The following is an 18,359-nucleotide window of genomic DNA, read 5'->3' as shown; positions in this document are numbered from 1 at the left end:
ATCAGTCCGGGCCTGAAAGTTGGGAGATCAGCCCCGACTTTTGCTCCGGGCAGACGGGCCGTTGTGATCGCTGCACAACCCGCACCCCTACTACTCCGTTCTCGACCTCGACTCCGGCACTCTCCGGAGCAAACAGAACGACAACAAAAATGCGGTTCGCTCTACAGACCGCTGCGCGCCCCGCGCTCTCTCTTCCGCGGGCCTTCCCCTCGAGCTCTCGCAAGATCACGATCCCGGCCCCAGAGCTGGCGCCGAAGGAGGGCGAGACGACGAACTTTGTCGTGCGCTGCGACAATGTGATTGACAACCCGGCGACGGCCCTTCGCCTAGTGCGCGCGGTGGAGAAGGAGCTCGGGCCCGTGATCCGCATCGACATGCCGAAGGATCAAGACATGCGGCGCGGCTACAAGTTCATGTCGGTGCAGACGCTGCGCCCGGCCTCTCTCCCGGAACCGATCAAGGGGGAGCTAGGCGCAAGCTACGTGGACCAGAACGCGGACCAGGGCGGCGTCTCGATGACGGACATTATGGAAGCGCTTGGGTCCGCGCAGCGCAGCCCGCGCAGCACCAAGCCCGTCCGCCGGCTCCAGTACCAGATCAACGAGCGGCAGGGCCCGGTGCGCAGCTTTGGGAGGCAGAGCCAGGGGCGCCGGGGGCAGGCCTGTCGCGCGCCGCGCCCGACAATGGCGCAGCAGCGCGAGGACAGCCAGATTGTCGCCGCGCTGCGCCAGCTCGATGGCGGCTTCTTTGGCGGGTTCGCCGGGCTCGCGGACAAGTTCAAGGAGCTCGAGATGCCCGCCGAGGCCGAGCCGCCCGTCAATGCGCCCCGCGTCAAGAAGGCGGACAAGGCTAAGCGCGAGGCGGCGGAGGCTTCTTCTGCCTCTGCTGACGCTGAGGCGCCCCAGCCTCCCGTGAAGGAGGAGCCGAAGGAGACGGGGCCGCGCAAGACCTTCGCGGAGATTGTCGCCGAGCAGCGGGAGGCCAAGCTCGCCGCCATTGCCGAGGCGCAGGCTAAGGCCCAGGCCGACAAGCCCCAGGAGACCGAGGAGGTGCGCGAGGAGTCGACGGAGGGGGAGGACGCGGCGGCAGCAGAAGCGGCCAAGAAGGAGAAGCTGGCGCAGATGGCGCTGAAGCGCGCAAAGAGGACGGCGGCCGCACAGGCAAAGGCGGAGGCGCACCGGGCTGAGATCCAGGCCGCGCGCGACGCGGAGGAGAAGAGGCTCCAGGAGATCAGGGAAAAGGAGGAGGAGGAGCAGAAGAAGAAGAAGAGGGGATGGTTTTAGGACATACGGTTACGTAGATCAATAGCATAGGCATTCACTGGCATCGAATCCGGGAGCGGTTGGCTCATGGAGGACTGACACGGGCTGCACTGGCAACTTGCATCTCTCGCAACACCTTGGTGCATGCAGAGCAATCAGGCATAGTGCTTGTGCATTACGATCGTCTTCCCCTTGCTGAGGGTGGTGATGATCGAGCGGAAGCAAATTTCGCAATCTCGCTGATCACTCCTGCCCTCAAGGGTGGAGGGCGATCAACCTCACAACAACCACCTCACCTCATCCTTCACCACCGCCAGCACCATGTCGAACGCGCACCGCCCAACATGGAACCCGAAGCAGGGCCAGGACAGCAAGATGGGCACGGCCCAGGTGTCGAAGCACGGGATGGCGTCGCACACCAAGCTCAAGTTCCGACAAGTCGGGCAGACGTCCGTGTCGGACGTCGCGCGGCGCGATCTGCGCGCCGAGCTTGCCGCCGCCGAGCGCGCGGCTCAGGACAAGAAGCGGAAGGCGCAGGGTCTCCCGCCCCTCCCGCCGCTGCCGCCAGTGGGTGGGGCGAAAGAGATTGGGAATGGAGAAGGGGAGAAGGTAGATGAGGAGGACGAGGCCGCGGCCAAGCGGAGAAAGATCCTCGAGGAGGCGGCGGAGCTGGATCGGGACGACTCGTCTGACGAGGATGAGGATGAGGACGATGACGACGACGACGATGATGAGTGAGTGACACCTTGATACCCTTGCCCACAGCTTCCTACCTTCGAGCACTGCAGCTGACCGCAGCTCGGACGACGACAGCGACGACGACACGGCGGCCCTGATGGCGGAGCTGGCCAAGATCAAGCGCGAGCGCGCAGAGGAGAAGGCGCGGCTGGCCGCCGAGGCGGATGCGGCGAACGCAGCCGACCGGGACGCAGAGATCGCCTCGGGCAACCCGCTACTGAACCTGCAGGCTGCGCTGGGACAGGGCCCTGCAGAGTCGAGCAGTGCCGGAGGAGGCGGCTTCGCAGTTAAGCGGCGCTGGGACGACGACCTCATCTTCAAGAATCAGGCCGTGACGCTCGACAAGCCGAAGAAGGGCGAGTTTGTCAATGACCTGCTCCGGTCCGAGTTCCACAAGAAGTTCATGCAGAAGTGAGTCCATAGCTGTTGGGTGGGGATCGTGAAGCTGACAACCCAGGTACATCAAGTAGACTTTTCGATTGCTCTTCGAGCTCATGCGCACTCGAAGCGCTTGCTCGCCCCATTGTCCCCCGTTTGTTAGACCGTGTGTTAGAAGTAGAGGGTTATGCAGCACTTGTAACTTTTTGCCACCGAGCGTCCCAGTTGGCCTTCACTACCGCGGACCAACGGTGCATGCACCATGGCCTGTCTCATGCATCCCCTTTGGAGCATATGCTCATCCCCAGCTCCGATGATGCCATGCATGCATGTGCATCACCACCCAGAGGCAGAGATCTGGGACGGAGGGGCGCAGGCATGACGTGTATTCTGATACCGCCGCTCTGACGTGTGTCGGCCAGGCAGACAGTCCACCCACCCACCGCGCTGCGCTCGCTCGCGCGCTCACGATCAAGTCCAGTCACTCATCAACAGATTCCTGCCTCGTCCTTTTCCACATCAGTCCTTCTCTCTTACACCCTTCAGTCAAAGCACCAAAGTAGAGGTCCGCGCGCACCACCCAACTCCTCTCCCGCCTGCATCAAGAACCGACAAGTACAATGGCCTCCGCCACTGGTGCCGACGGCGCCGTTTGGCGTGAGCCGACCATGAAGCAGAAGCCCTCGAAGTGAGTCGCCCGCGCGCTGGGATGGGACGCCGCTGTCTGTGCGACGCTGTGATGCGGACAGGTCTATGATGGAAGGGACGCCACGACTGGGAGCAAGAACACGCGTCGTCGTGGTCGACAGCGCCGATCCTGCTGCTCGCTAAGCGCGGCGGGGCGTTGTGCATCGCTCGTTGACGGGCGGTGCCAGCTGCCGCCGCCGCTGCCTCTTGGCCGTCCACTTGGTCGTCTGTCAACAGATGGGGCAGAGGTCATAGGAAGAGGCAACGGACATTGCGACTCTTCCCCAACGTGCTGTGCTTGTGTGCTTGTGTGCTTGTGTGCGAGACATGCTGACATCTCCAGGGACGCCGACCTTGCGGTGTGTGACTGACGAAGGGGTACACTGACGACAGACATCATGGGCCTTCCTCGAGGTCGGTGTCGACCACATCATGTCGCGGTAAGTTGAATAGACCTGAGTGTTTGTCAACTGACCTTGACAGGATGCAGAAGCTCGGCATGTCGTACCAGTACTACATTCTGCTGTACACGAGCATCTACGATTACTGCACAAACTCGGCGCGCGGTGGACTCAATCTGCCCCAGATGCCGCGCGGTGCCGGAGCTAGTCTCCAGGGCGCTGAGCTGTACAAGAAGCTGAGCCAGTTCCTTGCTGAGCACTGCAAGTCGATGCGTGAGGTGAGTTACTTGGTTTGACGTTAGCTGACAGGACAGGAGGGCGAGAAGCTCAACGACCTCGAGCTGCTCAAGTACTACGCCCGCCAGTGGGACAGGTACACGATGGGTGCGCGCTACGTGAACAAGCTGTTCAACTACCTGAACAAGCACTGGGTGAAGCGAGAGAAGGACGAGGGCCGTAAGGACGTCTACACGGTCTACACCCTCGCGCTCGTCATGTGGAAGCGTCAGTTCTTCACCTACATCAAGCAGGAGTCGGACACGACGCCCTCGCGCCTGACGCTCGCCGTGCTCAGGCAGATCGAGCTCCAGCGCAACGGCGAGATCATTGACAACTCGCTGCTCAAGAAGGTCATCGAGTCTTACGTCGCGCTCGGCATTGACGACGCCGACGCCCAGCGCCAGAACCTCGAGGTGTACCAGGACTGCTTCCAGAAGTTCTTCATCGACGCGACCGAGAAGTACTACACTGCCGAGTCGTCTGCGTTTGTCGCTTCCAACTCGGTCCCCGACTACATGAAGAAGGCAGAGGAGCGTCTCGCCGAGGAGGCGGACCGGATAAACCTCTACCTGCACGACAGCACGCGTGTTCAGCTCAAGGACACGTGCGAGGAGGTCCTCATCAACCAGCACCGCGAGATCATGTGGAACGAGTTCCAGCCCCTCCTCGACGCCGATCGCGAGGCCGACCTTGCCCGCATGTATGGTCTTCTCTCCCGCGTCCGCGGCCTCGACCCGCTCCGCAAGAAGTTCGAGGACCACGTCAAGCGCGCCGGTCTTGCTGCTGTTGAACGTGTGGTTCCTGCCCCCGGCGCCGTCAACGAGCAGGGCAAGCCCGAGACGCTCGACCCCAAGGCGTATATTGAGGCCCTGCTTAGTGTGCACTCCAAGTTTGGCGACATTGTCAACGGTCCCTTCAACTCGGAGCTTGGCTTCAATGCGTCGCTCGACAAGGCGTGCCGCGAGTTTGTCAACTCGAACGCGGCGGCTACTACCCCGACCAAGTCGCCCGAGCTCCTCGCGAGCTACTGCGACCAGCTGCTGAAGAAGTCGAACCGCGACTTGGACCCGGACGCGCTCGAGAACGCGCTCAACCAGTCAATGGTCATCTTCAAGTTCATCGATGACAAGGACGTCTTCCAGAAGTTCTACCAGCGCAGGCTCGCCTCGCGTCTCGTGAACGGCACGTCGGCGTCTGAGGACAGCGAGAGCAGCATGATCTCCAAGCTCAAGGAGCTCTCCGGATACGACTACACGAACAAGCTCACGCGCATGTTCAGCGACGTCAGTGTCGGACGCGACATTACGGAGAAGTTCAAGGAGAAGGAGCGCCGCGACAACTCGCCCGACGACATCGACTTCACCATCATGGTGCTCGGTACCAACTTCTGGCCCCTCACGCCGCAGAACACCGAGTACAACGTCCCGCGCGAGATCCGTGGTGTCTACGACCGCTTCACCCGCTTCTACAACGACGTCCACTCGGGTCGTAAGCTCACTTGGCTCTGGCACGTGTCCAAGGGTGAGATGCGCCCTACGTACCTCGGCCAGAAGTACATCTTCATGGTCAGCGCGTACCAGCTCGTCATCCTGTGTCAGTTCAACGAAAACGACTCCCTCACGTTCAAGGAGATCCAGACTGGCACTGGTCTTGCTGAGGGCATCCTCAAGTCACAGCTCAACCTCCTCACCAAGCTCAAGGTGCTCACGAACGACGGCGACACGTACGACCTCAACATGCACTTCAAGAGCAAGAAGATTCGCGTGCAGCTCAACCAGCCTGTGCGCGCCGAGCAGAAGGCTGAGGCAAAGGAGGTCCTGCAGAGCGTCGACGAGGACAGGAAGTTTGTGTACCAGGCCAACATTGTCCGTCTCATGAAGGCGCGAAAGGTGAGCTCCATCCCAGTCGATGCAGAGCTGACAGTCACAGACGATGAAGCACCAGCAGCTTATTCAAGAGGTCACCGCCCAGATCTCGCAGAAGTTCACCCCCAAGGTGTCCGAGATCAAGAAGGCGATCGACCACCTCATCGACAAGGAGTACCTCGAGCGTGGAGAGGAGAAGGACCAGTACAACTACCTGGCGTAGAGAGAAGGCGAGCATGTGGAGGAAGACGGCACCGGATCGGAGGCGCAGGCAGAGCAAAAGACGAGGAAGAGCATGCAGTCAGAGAAGCGGAGTGCAAGACGAGGCAGACTCCCCGGCCGCCGCGCAGAGCGCCGGTTCATCGTCCCTGTCTTGTTGTACATACATATTCGAATACCTACTATTGTTGATGCAGCTGAAGTGTACAACAGGCCCAATATTGCCTTGCCCTCCAGTGTCAATCGAATCTAGTGCATCCAATCCAGAACTCAAGAACAGTGGTGATATAACGGAGATACAACGGGATATGGATGAGTGGTAGTTGAAGATGACGGTCTACGCCTGCTGCTTCTTGGTCGACTTCTTGCGCGGCTGCCTCGGCGGCCTGATCCAGAACTTCATGCTACCCGCGCGACTGACTGTACAGATAGTCTTCGGGCCCATGTAGAGTGAGCTCATGAGGTTCCCCTCGACCTGGCGGGCCAGCACGGGCTGGAGCATGGCGACGTCCGCCTTACTAGGAGGCGGGTGGAAATTGGGTCTTCCATCGTCCTCCGCCGTCTTTTCGAGGCTGACGCTGCTGCCGATCCCGATGGAGCCGTGGCGGTGGTGTCCCCCATGTCCGCCAGGATGGTGGTGGTGTCTCGGCTTGCGGAGCGCAGCGGCCGAAAAGTCCCACAGGAGGAGCTTGCCGTCCTCGCCAACACTGCCGAAGCGGTACCCGCGTCCTGCGGAGCGCATGGTGGGGTCGAACGCGATGCCCGTTACATTGGCGGTGTGGCCCTGACACCTGGCGACGACGCGCGACTCGCGCGGCGAGTAGATCGTAATCAGGTCGTCTTGCCCGCCGACGGCGACGAAACGGCTGTCAGGCGACCACGCGACACACCGCAGTCCTCCAAAGTAGGACTGGAAGACGTCCGTGACCCGCGTCTCCTCTGTGTCGAGGAGGCGCAGCAGGCCGTCGCGCGTAATGAGCGCGAGATAGCGTCCATCGGGGGAATAGGCCATGCCGGTCAACGTTGAGTCTGTTCCGAGCCGGGCGACGCTGAGCGGGTTCTTGCCCGCCCAGGGGTACTTTTCGCCGCGCTTGTCGCGCTGGTCGGCGGGCACGGCCCACTCCGTGTTCTTCCACTCGATGACGCGGTCCTGGAACGCGGAGCGCTCGCCCGCCGCCGCGGGATTCGCGCTCGCCTTGGCGGCCGCGAGCAGCTCGGCCTCCTCGAACACACTGTCCCACGGCCGGGGGACCGAGTTGATGACGGCCATGCCCGCCTCGCTCGGGTCCTCGGCGAAGAGGTGAAAGACGGCGACCGTGTTGTCCGCAAACGAGGCCAGGAACCGGTCCCCGCCCCGCGGGTCGAAGTGGATCGCCGTCACGGCCGACTTGATCAGCTTGCCGCCCACGTTGAAGCGCTCGGTCCGGTCGTTGATGAAGTCGAGGTAGACGAGGTCGCCCGTCTCGAACCCGACCACAATGTCCTGCCGCCCCGGCGTCGTTGTGAGCGTGCTCAGCGCGTGCGTCGTCGGCGCGTTCTGGAACACCACCGTCGCCAGATTCTCCAGCACCGCGCCGCCCTCCTCTGCCCAGCAGAAGAGGCGGCCCATGTTCCAGAACGCCCAGCGCACGCGCTCACCACCGTTCTTCCCCTTGTCATCCATGATCGAGCCTAGGTTCAGGTTCGGCGACACGCGCGTGATGAACCCGCCACGGTTGGCGCTCAGCCGCTTCTCCTCCTTGCGCGTCTTTGGCGCCTTGCTGCCAAACTTGCCCTTGGCGGCCGGGGCGGACACTTCGGGAGTCAGCGCCTGGTGCTGAGCCACGGGGGCGGGAGACTGGAAAGACGACTCGGACTCGGTGTCGCTGAACTCGTACTCGTCCGGCGGGGGACCTTCGTCCTTGGGCGGCGCGGGGGTGGACTCGGTGCGCTTGCCAAGGCCGCGGCGGACGAGCGCGCCGAACGACGACTCCTTGCCCGTCTCGCGCGAGGGGAACCACACATCCGCGAACGACATCTTCGTCGGGTGACCCGGCTGCCATTGCCCGTTGACGAGCGTCGAGCCGGAAGAGACTGCGAAGATGTTCGGAGAGGCGAGAGGCGGGAGAGGCATGTACGCCGGGGTACCCATCGAGAAGCCACCGGCGCCGATCAGCGCCGCGCTCGCGAGAGGCATCTGCTGAGGCCGCTGTTCCGTCGGGAGCGGTCCCGGAACCTCAACGTCCGGGAACCATCCCTTCGCGAGGTGGTACGTGCCCTCCGGTGCGATGAGTTCCTCCGGCAGCGGCGGGCACGGCACAACGGGAACAGTAGGCACGACGGGGCGCGGCGGCACAACCATCCGCGGAAGGTAGTGCGTTGGGGGAGGGATGTAGAGCTCCATCGTTGCTGATGCCTGGCGGTCTTATCGTCGTAGCGGCTGACTGGCTGGTCGATGGGGTCGGCGGGGGCGGTCGTCTGATCGGGATAAGATCGTGATCGGGGGACCAGCGGACGGGAATGTAGAGAGCCCGATTAAGGTCGTGAGTGATCGGGATGGGAATTTGGTCTAAGGCCGTGTCTGGGTGGGGAATGCGGACGCGAGAAGCAGCCGGAGGTGTTCGATGCGATGGGATGCAAGTCGAGAGCTCGAGATGAGATGTCGACCCCCCAACCGTGTGCGAGCGGGCGCCTGGCGCTACAGGGCGCGGCGAAGTGGGCGCCGTACCCCGCACCCCCCGCACTGGGGTCACGTGCTCTGCTAGTCTTCTTACATCATCCGCAAGCTGGGGGCCCTCGCTTCGGCCCGTTTCCGAACCAACTTCAGGCTCAGATTCGATCCACACTTCATACCTGGCGGCAAGAACACCATGACACTACAAGACACGACAGACACGACGAGATGAGGCGTTTCGGGGCGGGGTGGACGAACCACTTGGCCCCGTGTGTCCGGCGCACTGACATTCGGCATGTCGTGGGGGTTGGCGCTCGGCACACGCTTTGCTCCGGTCGCGCGTGCGCTCGCATCTGGTCCAGGCCCAAGGTGCGGAAAGTATGGTAATTTGCATGGTGGCACTCAATCAAGCATCTGCCTGGTTTTCTACTGATGCGCGCACCGCTGACCAGCGGCCTTGGCCGATCCAGAGAAAGAGCATGACTGGCAGACGGTGGGAGGATGGTGGCTATGTCGCGGAAGTCGACATAAGGAAACGCGCAAGGCCAATACCTGCTATCATGCCGGCTGGTGTTGAGGCTGCCTTGAGCACATCGGCGGACGTCATTGTGCAGGACGGCCGCTTACCAGCGTCTTCTCTCGGGGATTACCCACGTTTGACCTGCCTGTCAGCACGGATCGTCGTTCTCAACTCACCGCACACAACGCATGAAGGGCAGCGGGGAGGGCTAGGGTCGTTCACGTCCCCGAACACTAACCTGAGGTTTCCGTCGTAGTGGTTCTTCGAGAGCTCTGCGACTTTCCGCCAGTCTTCCATGGCCTGCTCATCTCTTTGGCGCCAGACCTCATTCCAATGCTCGTCCAGCTCGCCATCCGCCTCGTACTCCCACAGCGCAAGGCAAAGGTCTACGGGCCCATCCTTTGCCATTCTCTCTATACCACGCTCGAGGGATCTCGCGACAACTTCAAGGCTCAGCTGCTCTGGGCGTCTTGATTCTGGCGCGTGCGCATGGCACGACGGGCCCTCATCCCGGCCGCTGCGTCGTATTCGAACATGCGACGTGTATCCCAGCGCTGTGGTTGGAACCCCATGGGGTAGGGATACGTGTGAAAGGTTATGTTCTTGTGAGCTCTGGCCGGGAGTAGAACAAGGAGCGGCGCCGCGAAGATCCCTTGGCCGCAGAAATTAGGGTTGTTGAAAAGCAACACCCCCGATCGGGGTGAACGCACAACATAGTCATGTGCGCATGGACCGGCGGCTGTCCCGGTGTACGAGGAGCGTCCCAAATGCGCAGCGTGCTCACGTTCGGAAAAAGTGGATCGCCCGGTATGCTCACACTCCACAGAAGAAATAGGGTCTTCGCCCAGACTGGTGTGTGTATTGAGAGGGAGCTCACCAACCTCAACGAACGGCGCCATCGCCCGCTGGGGGAAGGCTAGGCTAGAAGACCGAGGGCCATCTCTTCCTCTGGATATTCACTCTCCTCCTTGGCAGTGAAGAGCCCCCACTCGGGGTCTCGACGAGTCAACTGGCGCCCGCACGCCAGGAAGTCGAGAAGGCGCAGGTCGTCAAACTCAAGTTCCCGGTACAGCAGAAGCATTGCTAGGTCGTAAAGTTCTCGCGATGATCGGGCCACCCTGGCAAGAAGTCGCCGGTCGACAATTTGGGCAGGGTCCACCGTGCTGAGAACGCGTGGGAGCAGCTCGGGTGGAAGCCTTGGCGGCATCGTGCAGTGATATGGTCATCAGAAGAGAAAGATTAAGGACTTCGGTCAGCATCTTGATTCTGCCAGCTACTTGAGATGCTAGGGGAAACGGAGTGATGAAACGCAGTCACGACGGTGTGAGACGGCCTGACGTTTGAGACAGCGCACCGGTCACGTGAGGTCAGCGCAGCATCGTCTGCGCAAGGTTCAGTCGCGGCAGCCTCCGCAGTCTTGTACATGCCTCGCGGAGGCTGGGAAGCTGTTCATGCGCGTGGTTGACTGTGTCGACGTGGCCGACGGACTGCGACACCGTACTGTTTGTGGCGGCGGATGCCCAGGATGGTCGACTGGTGGTGGTGACACGGCCAACCCGCCCCCTCTTCAGAGCATTCCTGCTCGCAGCCCTGCCCGACCGTTTGTGCATAGATCATCCCAGGAATGCCACTGTACCGCTCCGTTATCATAAGGGCGACTCTCTGCTCTCGTGGCAGTTAGGTCTGTATCGTAATCGCGTCAAAGCTGTACGGAAGCTTTCCCTGCCCCCCAAGTCATTTCGGATCTGGAGGCATCGGTGGTGCGAAACGTAAATCAAGCACTGAGCATTTGTTTGCCATTCCCGGAGAGCTTCTACAGTCTATTAGGGGTGGAACCGCAACACGCAATGTCTTACGGGCATTTTGCTCCGCCCTTCCTGCTGAGACGAGTGGCGCCGGGAGTGAAACCATCCTACACCGCATTCAACCTGAAACGAAGTCATGAACATTGATCGGAACAGACGGCTGGACGACATGGCATCTATTGCAAAACATATATAAGATGACGCGGCGAGGGATGCCCAACACCGCAAGTCGATCCCAAACATGCCTAGCATCAAGTTACCTGGTGCGGTCTTATTGATAGGGGTGTGGTTGCAACGTGAGCATTCCGAGGCGTGACCTAAAGGCTGACGTGAAGTCCTTGGCACCGTCGTAGCGTTGCCAGCTCTATACGTTGCGCCTTTCGGTTCCGCCAAAGACCCGATATCTCCCAGTCACGTATTCCAGACCGACGGCCGAGTTTGTGGGCTCACGGTAGCAATCAAGATAGTTGCGATCAAGGACAAGAAGCAGCTGCCCTCCATGATCACCAAGGAGCCTTCGAAACCAGGTCAGGAACCTAAAGTGAAGGTGACGGTTGTAGACCCGCGCACTTTCTCCTCTAAATGCACACTTTTGTCTCGGTGGGTTGGCTGGAGCGATGTCGCTGGCAAAGTCGATCTTCCGAGCATTGCTAGGGCAGGTGTAAAGCAGGGGCCATGGTGAGTAGGGTGTGGCTTGCAGTCGGGCAACGCTGGATTTAACACTGACCGTCAGGTGGCCAGCTGCCCTCGTGCACGGCATCAGCGAGATGGTCGGCGGCGGTGGCTCGGTGTGTGACATGGTATCGCATCCTCACGAGGTGGGCTTGACCGCGCTTCCTGGCCACTGACTCCAGGCACTCCAATACATCTATGGCCGGCCAGTCGCTCTGATCAAACGGGACGGTCGCGGTGAGGCTGAGTGGGAGGCAGAGCTGAAAGAGGCGTTCCTCCGTCCAAACTACGTGACACTCGTGAAGCTGAACGACAACAAGCTGTACGGGCTGTGGGGGTACTCGGCGAGCACGGTCGCACTCATGGACGCGGACCAGGCTGTTGACGGCAAGTCATCCACAACTCAGCGACGGACTCTCAGTCAGACAGCAAAGCTTGTAATGGAGTATGCTCAGACCAGCACACTCGGCTCCCAGGAGCAGGGACCGAGCCACGGCTCGAACCCAGCTCCGGCGAAGTGTGTCCCGGAGCCCCCTCCCGCGTCGAAACAATCGAGCTCGTCCGGCTCCCATAGCCAGAGTAGGACGAGATCCTCATCATCTTCCTTGACTTCAGCGTCTGGCACGTCGAAGTCGACTGGCGCATCATCGGCAGACCTTAGCTCGGCCGCCTCTGCTTCAAGCTCGAAAGCCGTCACGGCATCCTCCAAAGAACCGGCGCCGCACAGCGCAAAGGGCTCCTCTCCTTCCTCTACGGCTGTGCCGTCCATAACACCCAGTAGCCACAAGTCAGGCCTCACTCCCTCATCTGCTAAACCTGCCACACCGGCACATACAGCCACCGACACGGGAAGACCAGGACCAGGAGCGGGCACCGGAGCTGGAGCCGGCCCCGGCGCGGCTGGCATCGTTCCTCCTCCTCCTCCTCCCTGCGTTGGCCCTTCCTGTCCAAAAGCTCCCCAAAATCAAGGCCACAAGAGTGACGCCACCAAGGTTACAGCCAAGCCCTTCTCTTCGGCCGCCGCGTCTGCTTCGCGGTCTACCAAGATCAAAGACTTGCCGCCGCCACCTCTGACTTCCTCCTCGCAGTCGATGTCCTCCTCGGCCTCCACCTCCATGTCAAAGTCGCAGTCATCCCACCAGTCCGGAGGCCAAGGGCTGTCCTCAGCTGTGCGGACGACATCGTCCTCTGCCTCCACCCCCAAGTCCAAAAACCCGACGCCACCTTCTTCCCACTCTCGAGCGGCGTCAACAACTCACATGCCGCCCCGGCCCACAGTAACGGTGGGGACGAATAGCACTTCTGCATCAAGCAAGTCGGGGGCGTCCACCATTTCGTCCGCTTCCTATTCCTCCTTCAAAGTCCAGGGCACATGGCAGTCCGTCAAAGCCGGTTCTAGCTCTACCTCGACATCCCATTCAAGGTCTGCAAGGTCCACATCGCAGCACTCTGTTGACGAGACACGTCCTTCATCGGCGTCGAAGTCCTCTGGAGCCTCAACGACTTCTTCTTTGCGCTCCTCCGGTACCCGAGTTTCCGCCAAAGCGTTAGCCACGCCGACCTCCAGCACTTCAGCGAAGCATACACCGCCGCCTTCGCGACAGCGATCTTCAGCCACGCCTTTAGCGGAGCCCTCAGGTACCTGGATATCCATGTTTGTACCTGCCAAACCTACCAACTAAGTCAGGGAGATGGTCAGAGCTGGGTTTTGAAACTACCAAAGGCTTGCTGCATCTGGAAAGCAGCGTGCTCGCCCATATCTCTCCCTCGCATCAATCTGCAGCTACTTTCTTGTCGTCATTGCATGTATCCCTATCAGTCATCCAGCTCGTCAAGGTCCGCATGCATCGCTCGCGGCGTGTGGCGAGCGCGGATCGGTTCTCCGAAACTCAGGCGTAAAATCTGAACAAATTCGGAGCTCAGCGCCACACTCAACAGCAGCCCCGAGCGAGACCCACCACCCAGATCTAGTGAAGCGGTCGACTGTTGTGAGGTGTACGTGCCGGCCCTGCTCCTACTGTCTCCCCGCGTAGCAAGATTTGCACTGCATCCGATCAGATTCTACCACTGCCCGCTCTTATCGTAGCTGCCCAAATGGAAGCCGATGTGATTCTACCACTTGTTCCCGTGCCCATTTCCGTTGTTACCCTTGTTCTGGCCGTTGTGGTTGCCATTGTCGTGCCCGCCGTTACCCTTGCCGTTATTGTGACCGTTGTGGTTCCCATTGTCGTGCCCGTGGCCGTGACCACTACCGTTGTTGGGGGCGCCCTCGGCGTGCTCGCGATACAGCCAGAAGCTATCGAGCACACTCGAGTTGCGGGCGGCGACAAACTCCTGCCTGAGATGGGTGCGGTTCGCGAACGTGAGCCTGCTCCAGCCATACACAGCCTCGATGCCGTGCGCAATGTCGCCCGGGAGGGGGTTGCTGAGTGCGTCGACACCGTCGTAGTGGCCCCCGAGCCCGTTCGTGATGTAAACCGGCGCGCGCGGGTTGTCGTACCCGTTCGGGTCGGTTGTGTAGTTGTACACGGGCCAGGAGCGGGAGTACACGTGGTCGTGGCCTGTGAGCACGACGTCGACGTTGCCGTCGTACAGGATCTGCTCGAAGGCTGCCTGGCACGGCTTGCAGCGCGCATCGTCGATGCCGACGTACCACGGTCGGTGCCCGAAGGCGAGCACCCACGGCGTCTTGCTCCGGTCCACAGCCGCCAGGTCGGCTTTCAGCCAGTCGATCTGCTCGTTCACCGCCCCCCGAGGGCCGGACATTTGCTTCCCGTCCCCACCCACCTCGTCGGGACCGTAGATCCCCGCACCAAAGTCGGTCTCGAAATTGAGGATGATGTAGTGCACCATCCCGTCGTCGTACGAGTACCAGAAGTTCCGCGTGTCCCCCGGTTTGCCCGGCATGCGCCAGTGCTCGTTGTAGGCCGTAAAGTTGACCTGCCCCGGAAGGCAGTAGTCGGCGGTGTAGGTGATGTTGTTGGCTTTGTCTTTCACGCCGCCGTTGTCGCAGTTGCTCTCGTGGTTGCCCACCGCGACCATGTACGCCTTCTGGGCGGAGATGGGCTGGATCTGGTCGTAGAAGATCTCGTTCAGCTCCTCGTACTTGTCCACTACCCTCTCGCGGGTGGGCTGCACGTCCTGCGCCGACAGGCCAAAGTAGCCGCCCACACTCTCCTTGAGGAAGTAGTCGGCATAGGCCAGGTCGCCGATGTGGATCAGGTGCTCGTACGCGTCTAGGTTCTGAACGAGGGACTGGATCGTGTTCGTCTCATTCGGCCCCAGGGCCCCCCCTGCCCCCGTCCCGGCAGTATCGCTAAGACCCTCGGGACCCATGAGGCCCATGTCGGCGACCACGGCGACCGAGTACGCGCTCTCGTCCCCGCGCTCGCGCGGCGTCGTGAACGTGTACGTCGGCAGCGTGTTGCACGCAAAGCAGTTCGTGTACGCTACCCGGTAGTGGTACTCGGTCTTGGGCTGGAGGCCTGTCAGCACGCCGTGGTGGCTCCACGTGCGCGACGTCTCGAACGTCGTCTGCTCCGTCGTCGCGATGCGGTCGAGGTTCAGCGGGTCCAGGCCGTAGTGGATCACGGCGTCGGTGTCGAGCGGGCGGTACGTGTTCCACGACACCGCCATCGTCGTCGCATTCACGATCGCGACACGCTGCTGCAGCGGCTCGTACAGGTTGTACGGCTCCTCGCCGGGCGCAGTGACGAGGGGGTACTCCGACTTGCCAGGGACGGCGTTGGCGGAGCCGTTCGAGGGCGCGGTGCCGTTGGACGCTGAAGTCGTTTGGTTCACAGGCTGATGTCAGCTGTCGTGGAAGGCTGCTAGCTATTACTCACCGCAGCATTCACGGCGGCAGCGCCGACCAGCGCGAGCAGCAAGCTCGCGGTCGTCGAGGGCATTTTGGGTCGTCAGTGGGGTGGTTTCAGTGAGAAAAAGTCGTCGTTCGAGTATAAGTACGAGCCCTCCTTGCGCTAAGCCCCAGGGCGCAGAGTCTGGCCTGTTCGGTTGCAGCTCCACATCGGGCGTGAACGCCGCTCTGCTGCTCGCACGATGCGCGCGCACGATCAGCAGGAGGTAACGTTAGTTAGGGGCGTCATACCGCAAACGAGGACCCCGGAGTGGTCCTAGGTAGCCCAACTCGTGCTCACGTTGGTGAGCGATGGTGAATTGTCTGGAGGGTGATTGGCGCGTGGGGGGAAAATGTCGGACGAACGTGCGTCCGGAGTGCGGGCGATCGGGCTTGATAAGCGATAAGGGTTCGCCGAGCGTGCTAAAAGAAGAACGTGGTTAATGCGGCATTCGGCCGGCGTTTCCAGCGCCGGGTCCTACTGAAGCGACTGTTGAGTGGAAGTGTAGACTTGTGATGGACGGAGTGGATGCCATGGGTGGAGGAGATTGAAAAAGTTGAGGATCAAGAAGCTTACGAATGTTAAGCTGTCGTTTTCGGTGGAGGCACACATGCTGTGTCGTCATGCCTTCATCCGTCGATCACCTTGCTCAAGCTGACATCGCGCAGTCATTCGCACTGCGCATCTGCAACTCAGCTCGTACGTACGTTTCGCGTTTCACCAGGTCTGGGGAAACTCGGGACCTTGGACCTGGCTCTATATACCTCCTCTTCGTGGTGGTGCACCGTTCACTTGGAAAACCTCGTGACCAATATGCCGACGGTGTGTTAGTCAGTCCCTGCGGAGCAGAGATCCGCAGGCGATCGGTGCTCGCACCGGGTGGCTGACACCTGTGCATAGTAACGATCGAGATCGAGGTGACAAGCAGTGCAATGTGCATGGTGCATGCAGTTGGTGCGCGGTGCGCAGAGAGATCTGGCGGCCGCCGTCTGCATGCCGATCGAGCGTGGCCAGAACGTTCCTGCACCGCCTTGCCTGGCCTTGCCGCCGGGTTGGGGCTTGGCGATATCCAGCCCGATTTCCAGTATCCCGGCGGGCACACGGGCACCGGAGGAAGCTTGCATCAGCGTTCTGCGCGGCGGTTGCCGGCCGCTGATGAGGCGGTGCATGCGTGCAACTGCCCTTGGAATCCAAGCTTTTGCCACCCAACATTTGCATCGAAGAGTTCGAAAGTCGCGCATCTCCGAGCGTCCTGGCGGTCCTGCGGGCAATGCACTCTCGTCAGCGTACTGCGGCGTGATGCAATGCTGGAATGCGAGCGCGTGCACAGAAGCTGACGTTCTGCACTGGTAGAAGCTGACTTTTGCGCACCGCTACCGCACGGCTCCGATCGGAAGAGTGAAGAGTAAACACACGAGGCCTCTCAGCACTTCAGCAGTGAGTGAGCACCCCGCTTTCGGGTGTCTCACTCGGTCGCGACCCCCGTTCGGTGAGCGAATCGGAGTTGCGGGTTCGGCGTCGTGCAGCGGGCTAGCGGGGTTGCCTAGCGGGGTTGCGGCCAGGGCGATGGTGGCGGGATCAGACTGCCGGGCCCGACGAGCCAGTTGTGTGGGAGGGTGATGAACAGGATAAGCCGAAATAGCGCAATAGGGTTGCCGCCATGCTGCGCAATGCCAGAATACAAACAGCAAGTGAAATGGCCAAAACAAGTGGAAGCTCGTGTGCAATTGAGAGAGAGAGAGTAATGCAGGGCTGCGACAAGGCTGTCAGCCCAGCTCTCAGCCCAGGATGCGCCGAGATCGATCAGCACAAGAACACAAAAGGTTATGACGTCGTCATTCGCTGTCGGGCGGGTGTGCAGTGGGGCTCAGGTATGCCAGGCTCCAGATATTATGTAACTGGCCGACAAGTGGCCACTGACGTTTTAGGCGTAGGTTTGGCGATCATGCGCTAATCGCCCAGCCCCTGCATTGCTCCTGCACCACGCAGCTCCGACCCTGCAGGCATCCTCCGCCGTCCAGGTTTCATGCACCCGTTCTTTCACTTTTGCTCGTCTGCCGTTCCCTCACGGCCAAACCTGGCTGTTTGTGTGCGTCTTTGCTCCAGTCGCCCGCACCACAGGTACGTACCTGGGGCTGTGGCTCGCTCGGCCTCCTCTCTCGGGACTCGCGGCTCGCCCACCCTGGACATTGCGTATTGGCACGCTCAACGCCTCGCGCCTCCGGTGCCCTCTCCCCCTCCGATGCACTTCCCCCGCACCCTTGCCCCCCTCTCTAGTCCACTGTCCGTTCATCTCTCGTATAAATAATCTTGGGCCGCTGCAACCCTCCTGTCTTTCCCCCCATACTCAACCCCACATACATCCACAATGAAGTTCTCCGCCGCTCTCGTCCTCGTCCCCCTCGTCGCTGCTGGCGAGATCATCGTCGCCCGTCAGGGTGAGTAGACCTGAGCACCGCACAAGTGTTCGCTGCTTCGCGTTGCCATTTCACGCCGCCGGCTCGCCAAGCTCCATTGCGCTCACCACCGTCTTATGTTCTCCCGCTGACCCACAGACAACCAGAACGGTGCCGAGTCTGTCGGCTCCAAGGTCGGTAACGGCGCCGAGGGCGCCTGGAACACTGCCACCTCTGGCGCCGGCGGCGTCTGGGGCACTGTTACCTCTGGCGCCGAGGGCGTCTTCGGCACTGTCACCTCTGGCGGCGCCGGCGCTTGGGAGACCGCCACCTCGGGTGCCAAGGGCGCTTGGGACGGCCTCACCTCGGGCGTCAAGGGCGGATGGGACGGCCTCACCTCTGGTGTTGCGTGAGTATTTCAATTTCCCCGTGTCTCAACATTGCATGCTGACTTTGTTTAGCGGTGGTGGCGAGAAGGCTACCAGCGCCGCCGGTAGCGCGGGTAACGCGGCTGCCAGCGGTGTCAAGGATGCCGGAGCCGCGGCCCACAACTCGGTCGCTATGGGCGCCGCCGTCGCCGGTGTTGCTGCCGGTATGGCCGCTGTCTTCCTCTAAACGGCCAGCGAC

At 61.2% G+C, this 18,359-nt stretch overlaps 9 protein-coding genes across 9 annotated transcripts; 6 read left to right on the top strand and 3 right to left on the bottom strand.

Annotated features, from left to right (window-relative positions):
* Positions 1-149: 149 nt before the first annotated feature.
* Positions 150-1,283, top strand: A1Q1_03357 (uncharacterized protein; the record flags this gene model as incomplete). The annotated part of the gene is made up of 1 exon (XM_014323189.1): positions 150-1,283. The coding sequence occupies one exon, from the start codon at positions 150-152 to the stop codon at positions 1,281-1,283; it is 1,134 nt and encodes a 377-aa protein (XP_014178664.1).
* Positions 1,284-1,583: 300 nt separating this feature from the next.
* A1Q1_03356 (uncharacterized protein) lies at positions 1,584-2,000 on the top strand (the record flags this gene model as incomplete). Its single annotated transcript, XM_014323188.1, has 1 exon — positions 1,584-2,000. One exon carries the CDS (start codon positions 1,584-1,586, stop codon positions 1,998-2,000), a length of 417 nt encoding a protein of 138 aa, XP_014178663.1.
* Positions 2,001-2,097: 97 nt separating this feature from the next.
* Positions 2,098-2,470, top strand: A1Q1_03355 (uncharacterized protein; the record flags this gene model as incomplete). The annotated part of the gene is made up of 2 exons (XM_014323187.1): positions 2,098-2,411; positions 2,458-2,470. 2 exons carry the CDS (start codon positions 2,098-2,100, stop codon positions 2,468-2,470), a joined length of 327 nt encoding a protein of 108 aa, XP_014178662.1.
* A 993-nt stretch (positions 2,471-3,463) lies between these two features.
* Positions 3,464-5,833, top strand: A1Q1_03354 (ubiquitin-protein ligase; the record flags this gene model as incomplete). Its single annotated transcript, XM_014323186.1, has 4 exons — positions 3,464-3,505; positions 3,556-3,744; positions 3,793-5,634; positions 5,684-5,833. 4 exons carry the CDS (start codon positions 3,464-3,466, stop codon positions 5,831-5,833), a joined length of 2,223 nt encoding a protein of 740 aa, XP_014178661.1.
* A 333-nt stretch (positions 5,834-6,166) lies between these two features.
* On the bottom strand, positions 6,167-8,212 carry A1Q1_03353 (WD-repeat protein; the record flags this gene model as incomplete). Its single annotated transcript, XM_014323185.1, has 1 exon — positions 6,167-8,212. One exon carries the CDS (start codon positions 8,210-8,212, stop codon positions 6,167-6,169), a length of 2,046 nt encoding a protein of 681 aa, XP_014178660.1.
* A 1,706-nt stretch (positions 8,213-9,918) lies between these two features.
* On the bottom strand, positions 9,919-10,209 carry A1Q1_03352 (uncharacterized protein; the record flags this gene model as incomplete). Its single annotated transcript, XM_014323184.1, has 1 exon — positions 9,919-10,209. The coding sequence occupies one exon, from the start codon at positions 10,207-10,209 to the stop codon at positions 9,919-9,921; it is 291 nt and encodes a 96-aa protein (XP_014178659.1).
* Positions 10,210-11,048: 839 nt separating this feature from the next.
* Positions 11,049-13,161, top strand: A1Q1_03351 (uncharacterized protein; the record flags this gene model as incomplete). Its single annotated transcript, XM_014323183.1, has 4 exons — positions 11,049-11,103; positions 11,161-11,485; positions 11,541-11,595; positions 11,662-13,161. The coding sequence occupies 4 exons, from the start codon at positions 11,049-11,051 to the stop codon at positions 13,159-13,161; spliced, it is 1,935 nt and encodes a 644-aa protein (XP_014178658.1).
* A 430-nt stretch (positions 13,162-13,591) lies between these two features.
* Positions 13,592-15,387, bottom strand: A1Q1_03350 (uncharacterized protein; the record flags this gene model as incomplete). Its single annotated transcript, XM_014323182.1, has 2 exons — positions 13,592-15,283; positions 15,325-15,387. 2 exons carry the CDS (start codon positions 15,385-15,387, stop codon positions 13,592-13,594), a joined length of 1,755 nt encoding a protein of 584 aa, XP_014178657.1.
* A 2,317-nt stretch (positions 15,388-17,704) lies between these two features.
* On the top strand, positions 17,705-18,347 carry A1Q1_03349 (uncharacterized protein; the record flags this gene model as incomplete). The annotated part of the gene is made up of 3 exons (XM_014323181.1): positions 17,705-17,774; positions 17,892-18,141; positions 18,194-18,347. The coding sequence occupies 3 exons, from the start codon at positions 17,705-17,707 to the stop codon at positions 18,345-18,347; spliced, it is 474 nt and encodes a 157-aa protein (XP_014178656.1).
* Positions 18,348-18,359: the final 12 nt, after the last annotated feature.

This window comes from Trichosporon asahii (genome assembly GCF_000293215.1).
Source record: "Trichosporon asahii var. asahii CBS 2479 unplaced genomic scaffold scaffold00056, whole genome shotgun sequence".
Taxonomy (NCBI): Eukaryota; Fungi; Basidiomycota; class Tremellomycetes; order Trichosporonales; family Trichosporonaceae; genus Trichosporon; species Trichosporon asahii.
The sequence above is the reverse complement of the archived record's forward strand: the minus strand, read 5'-3'. Positions and strand labels throughout refer to the sequence as shown.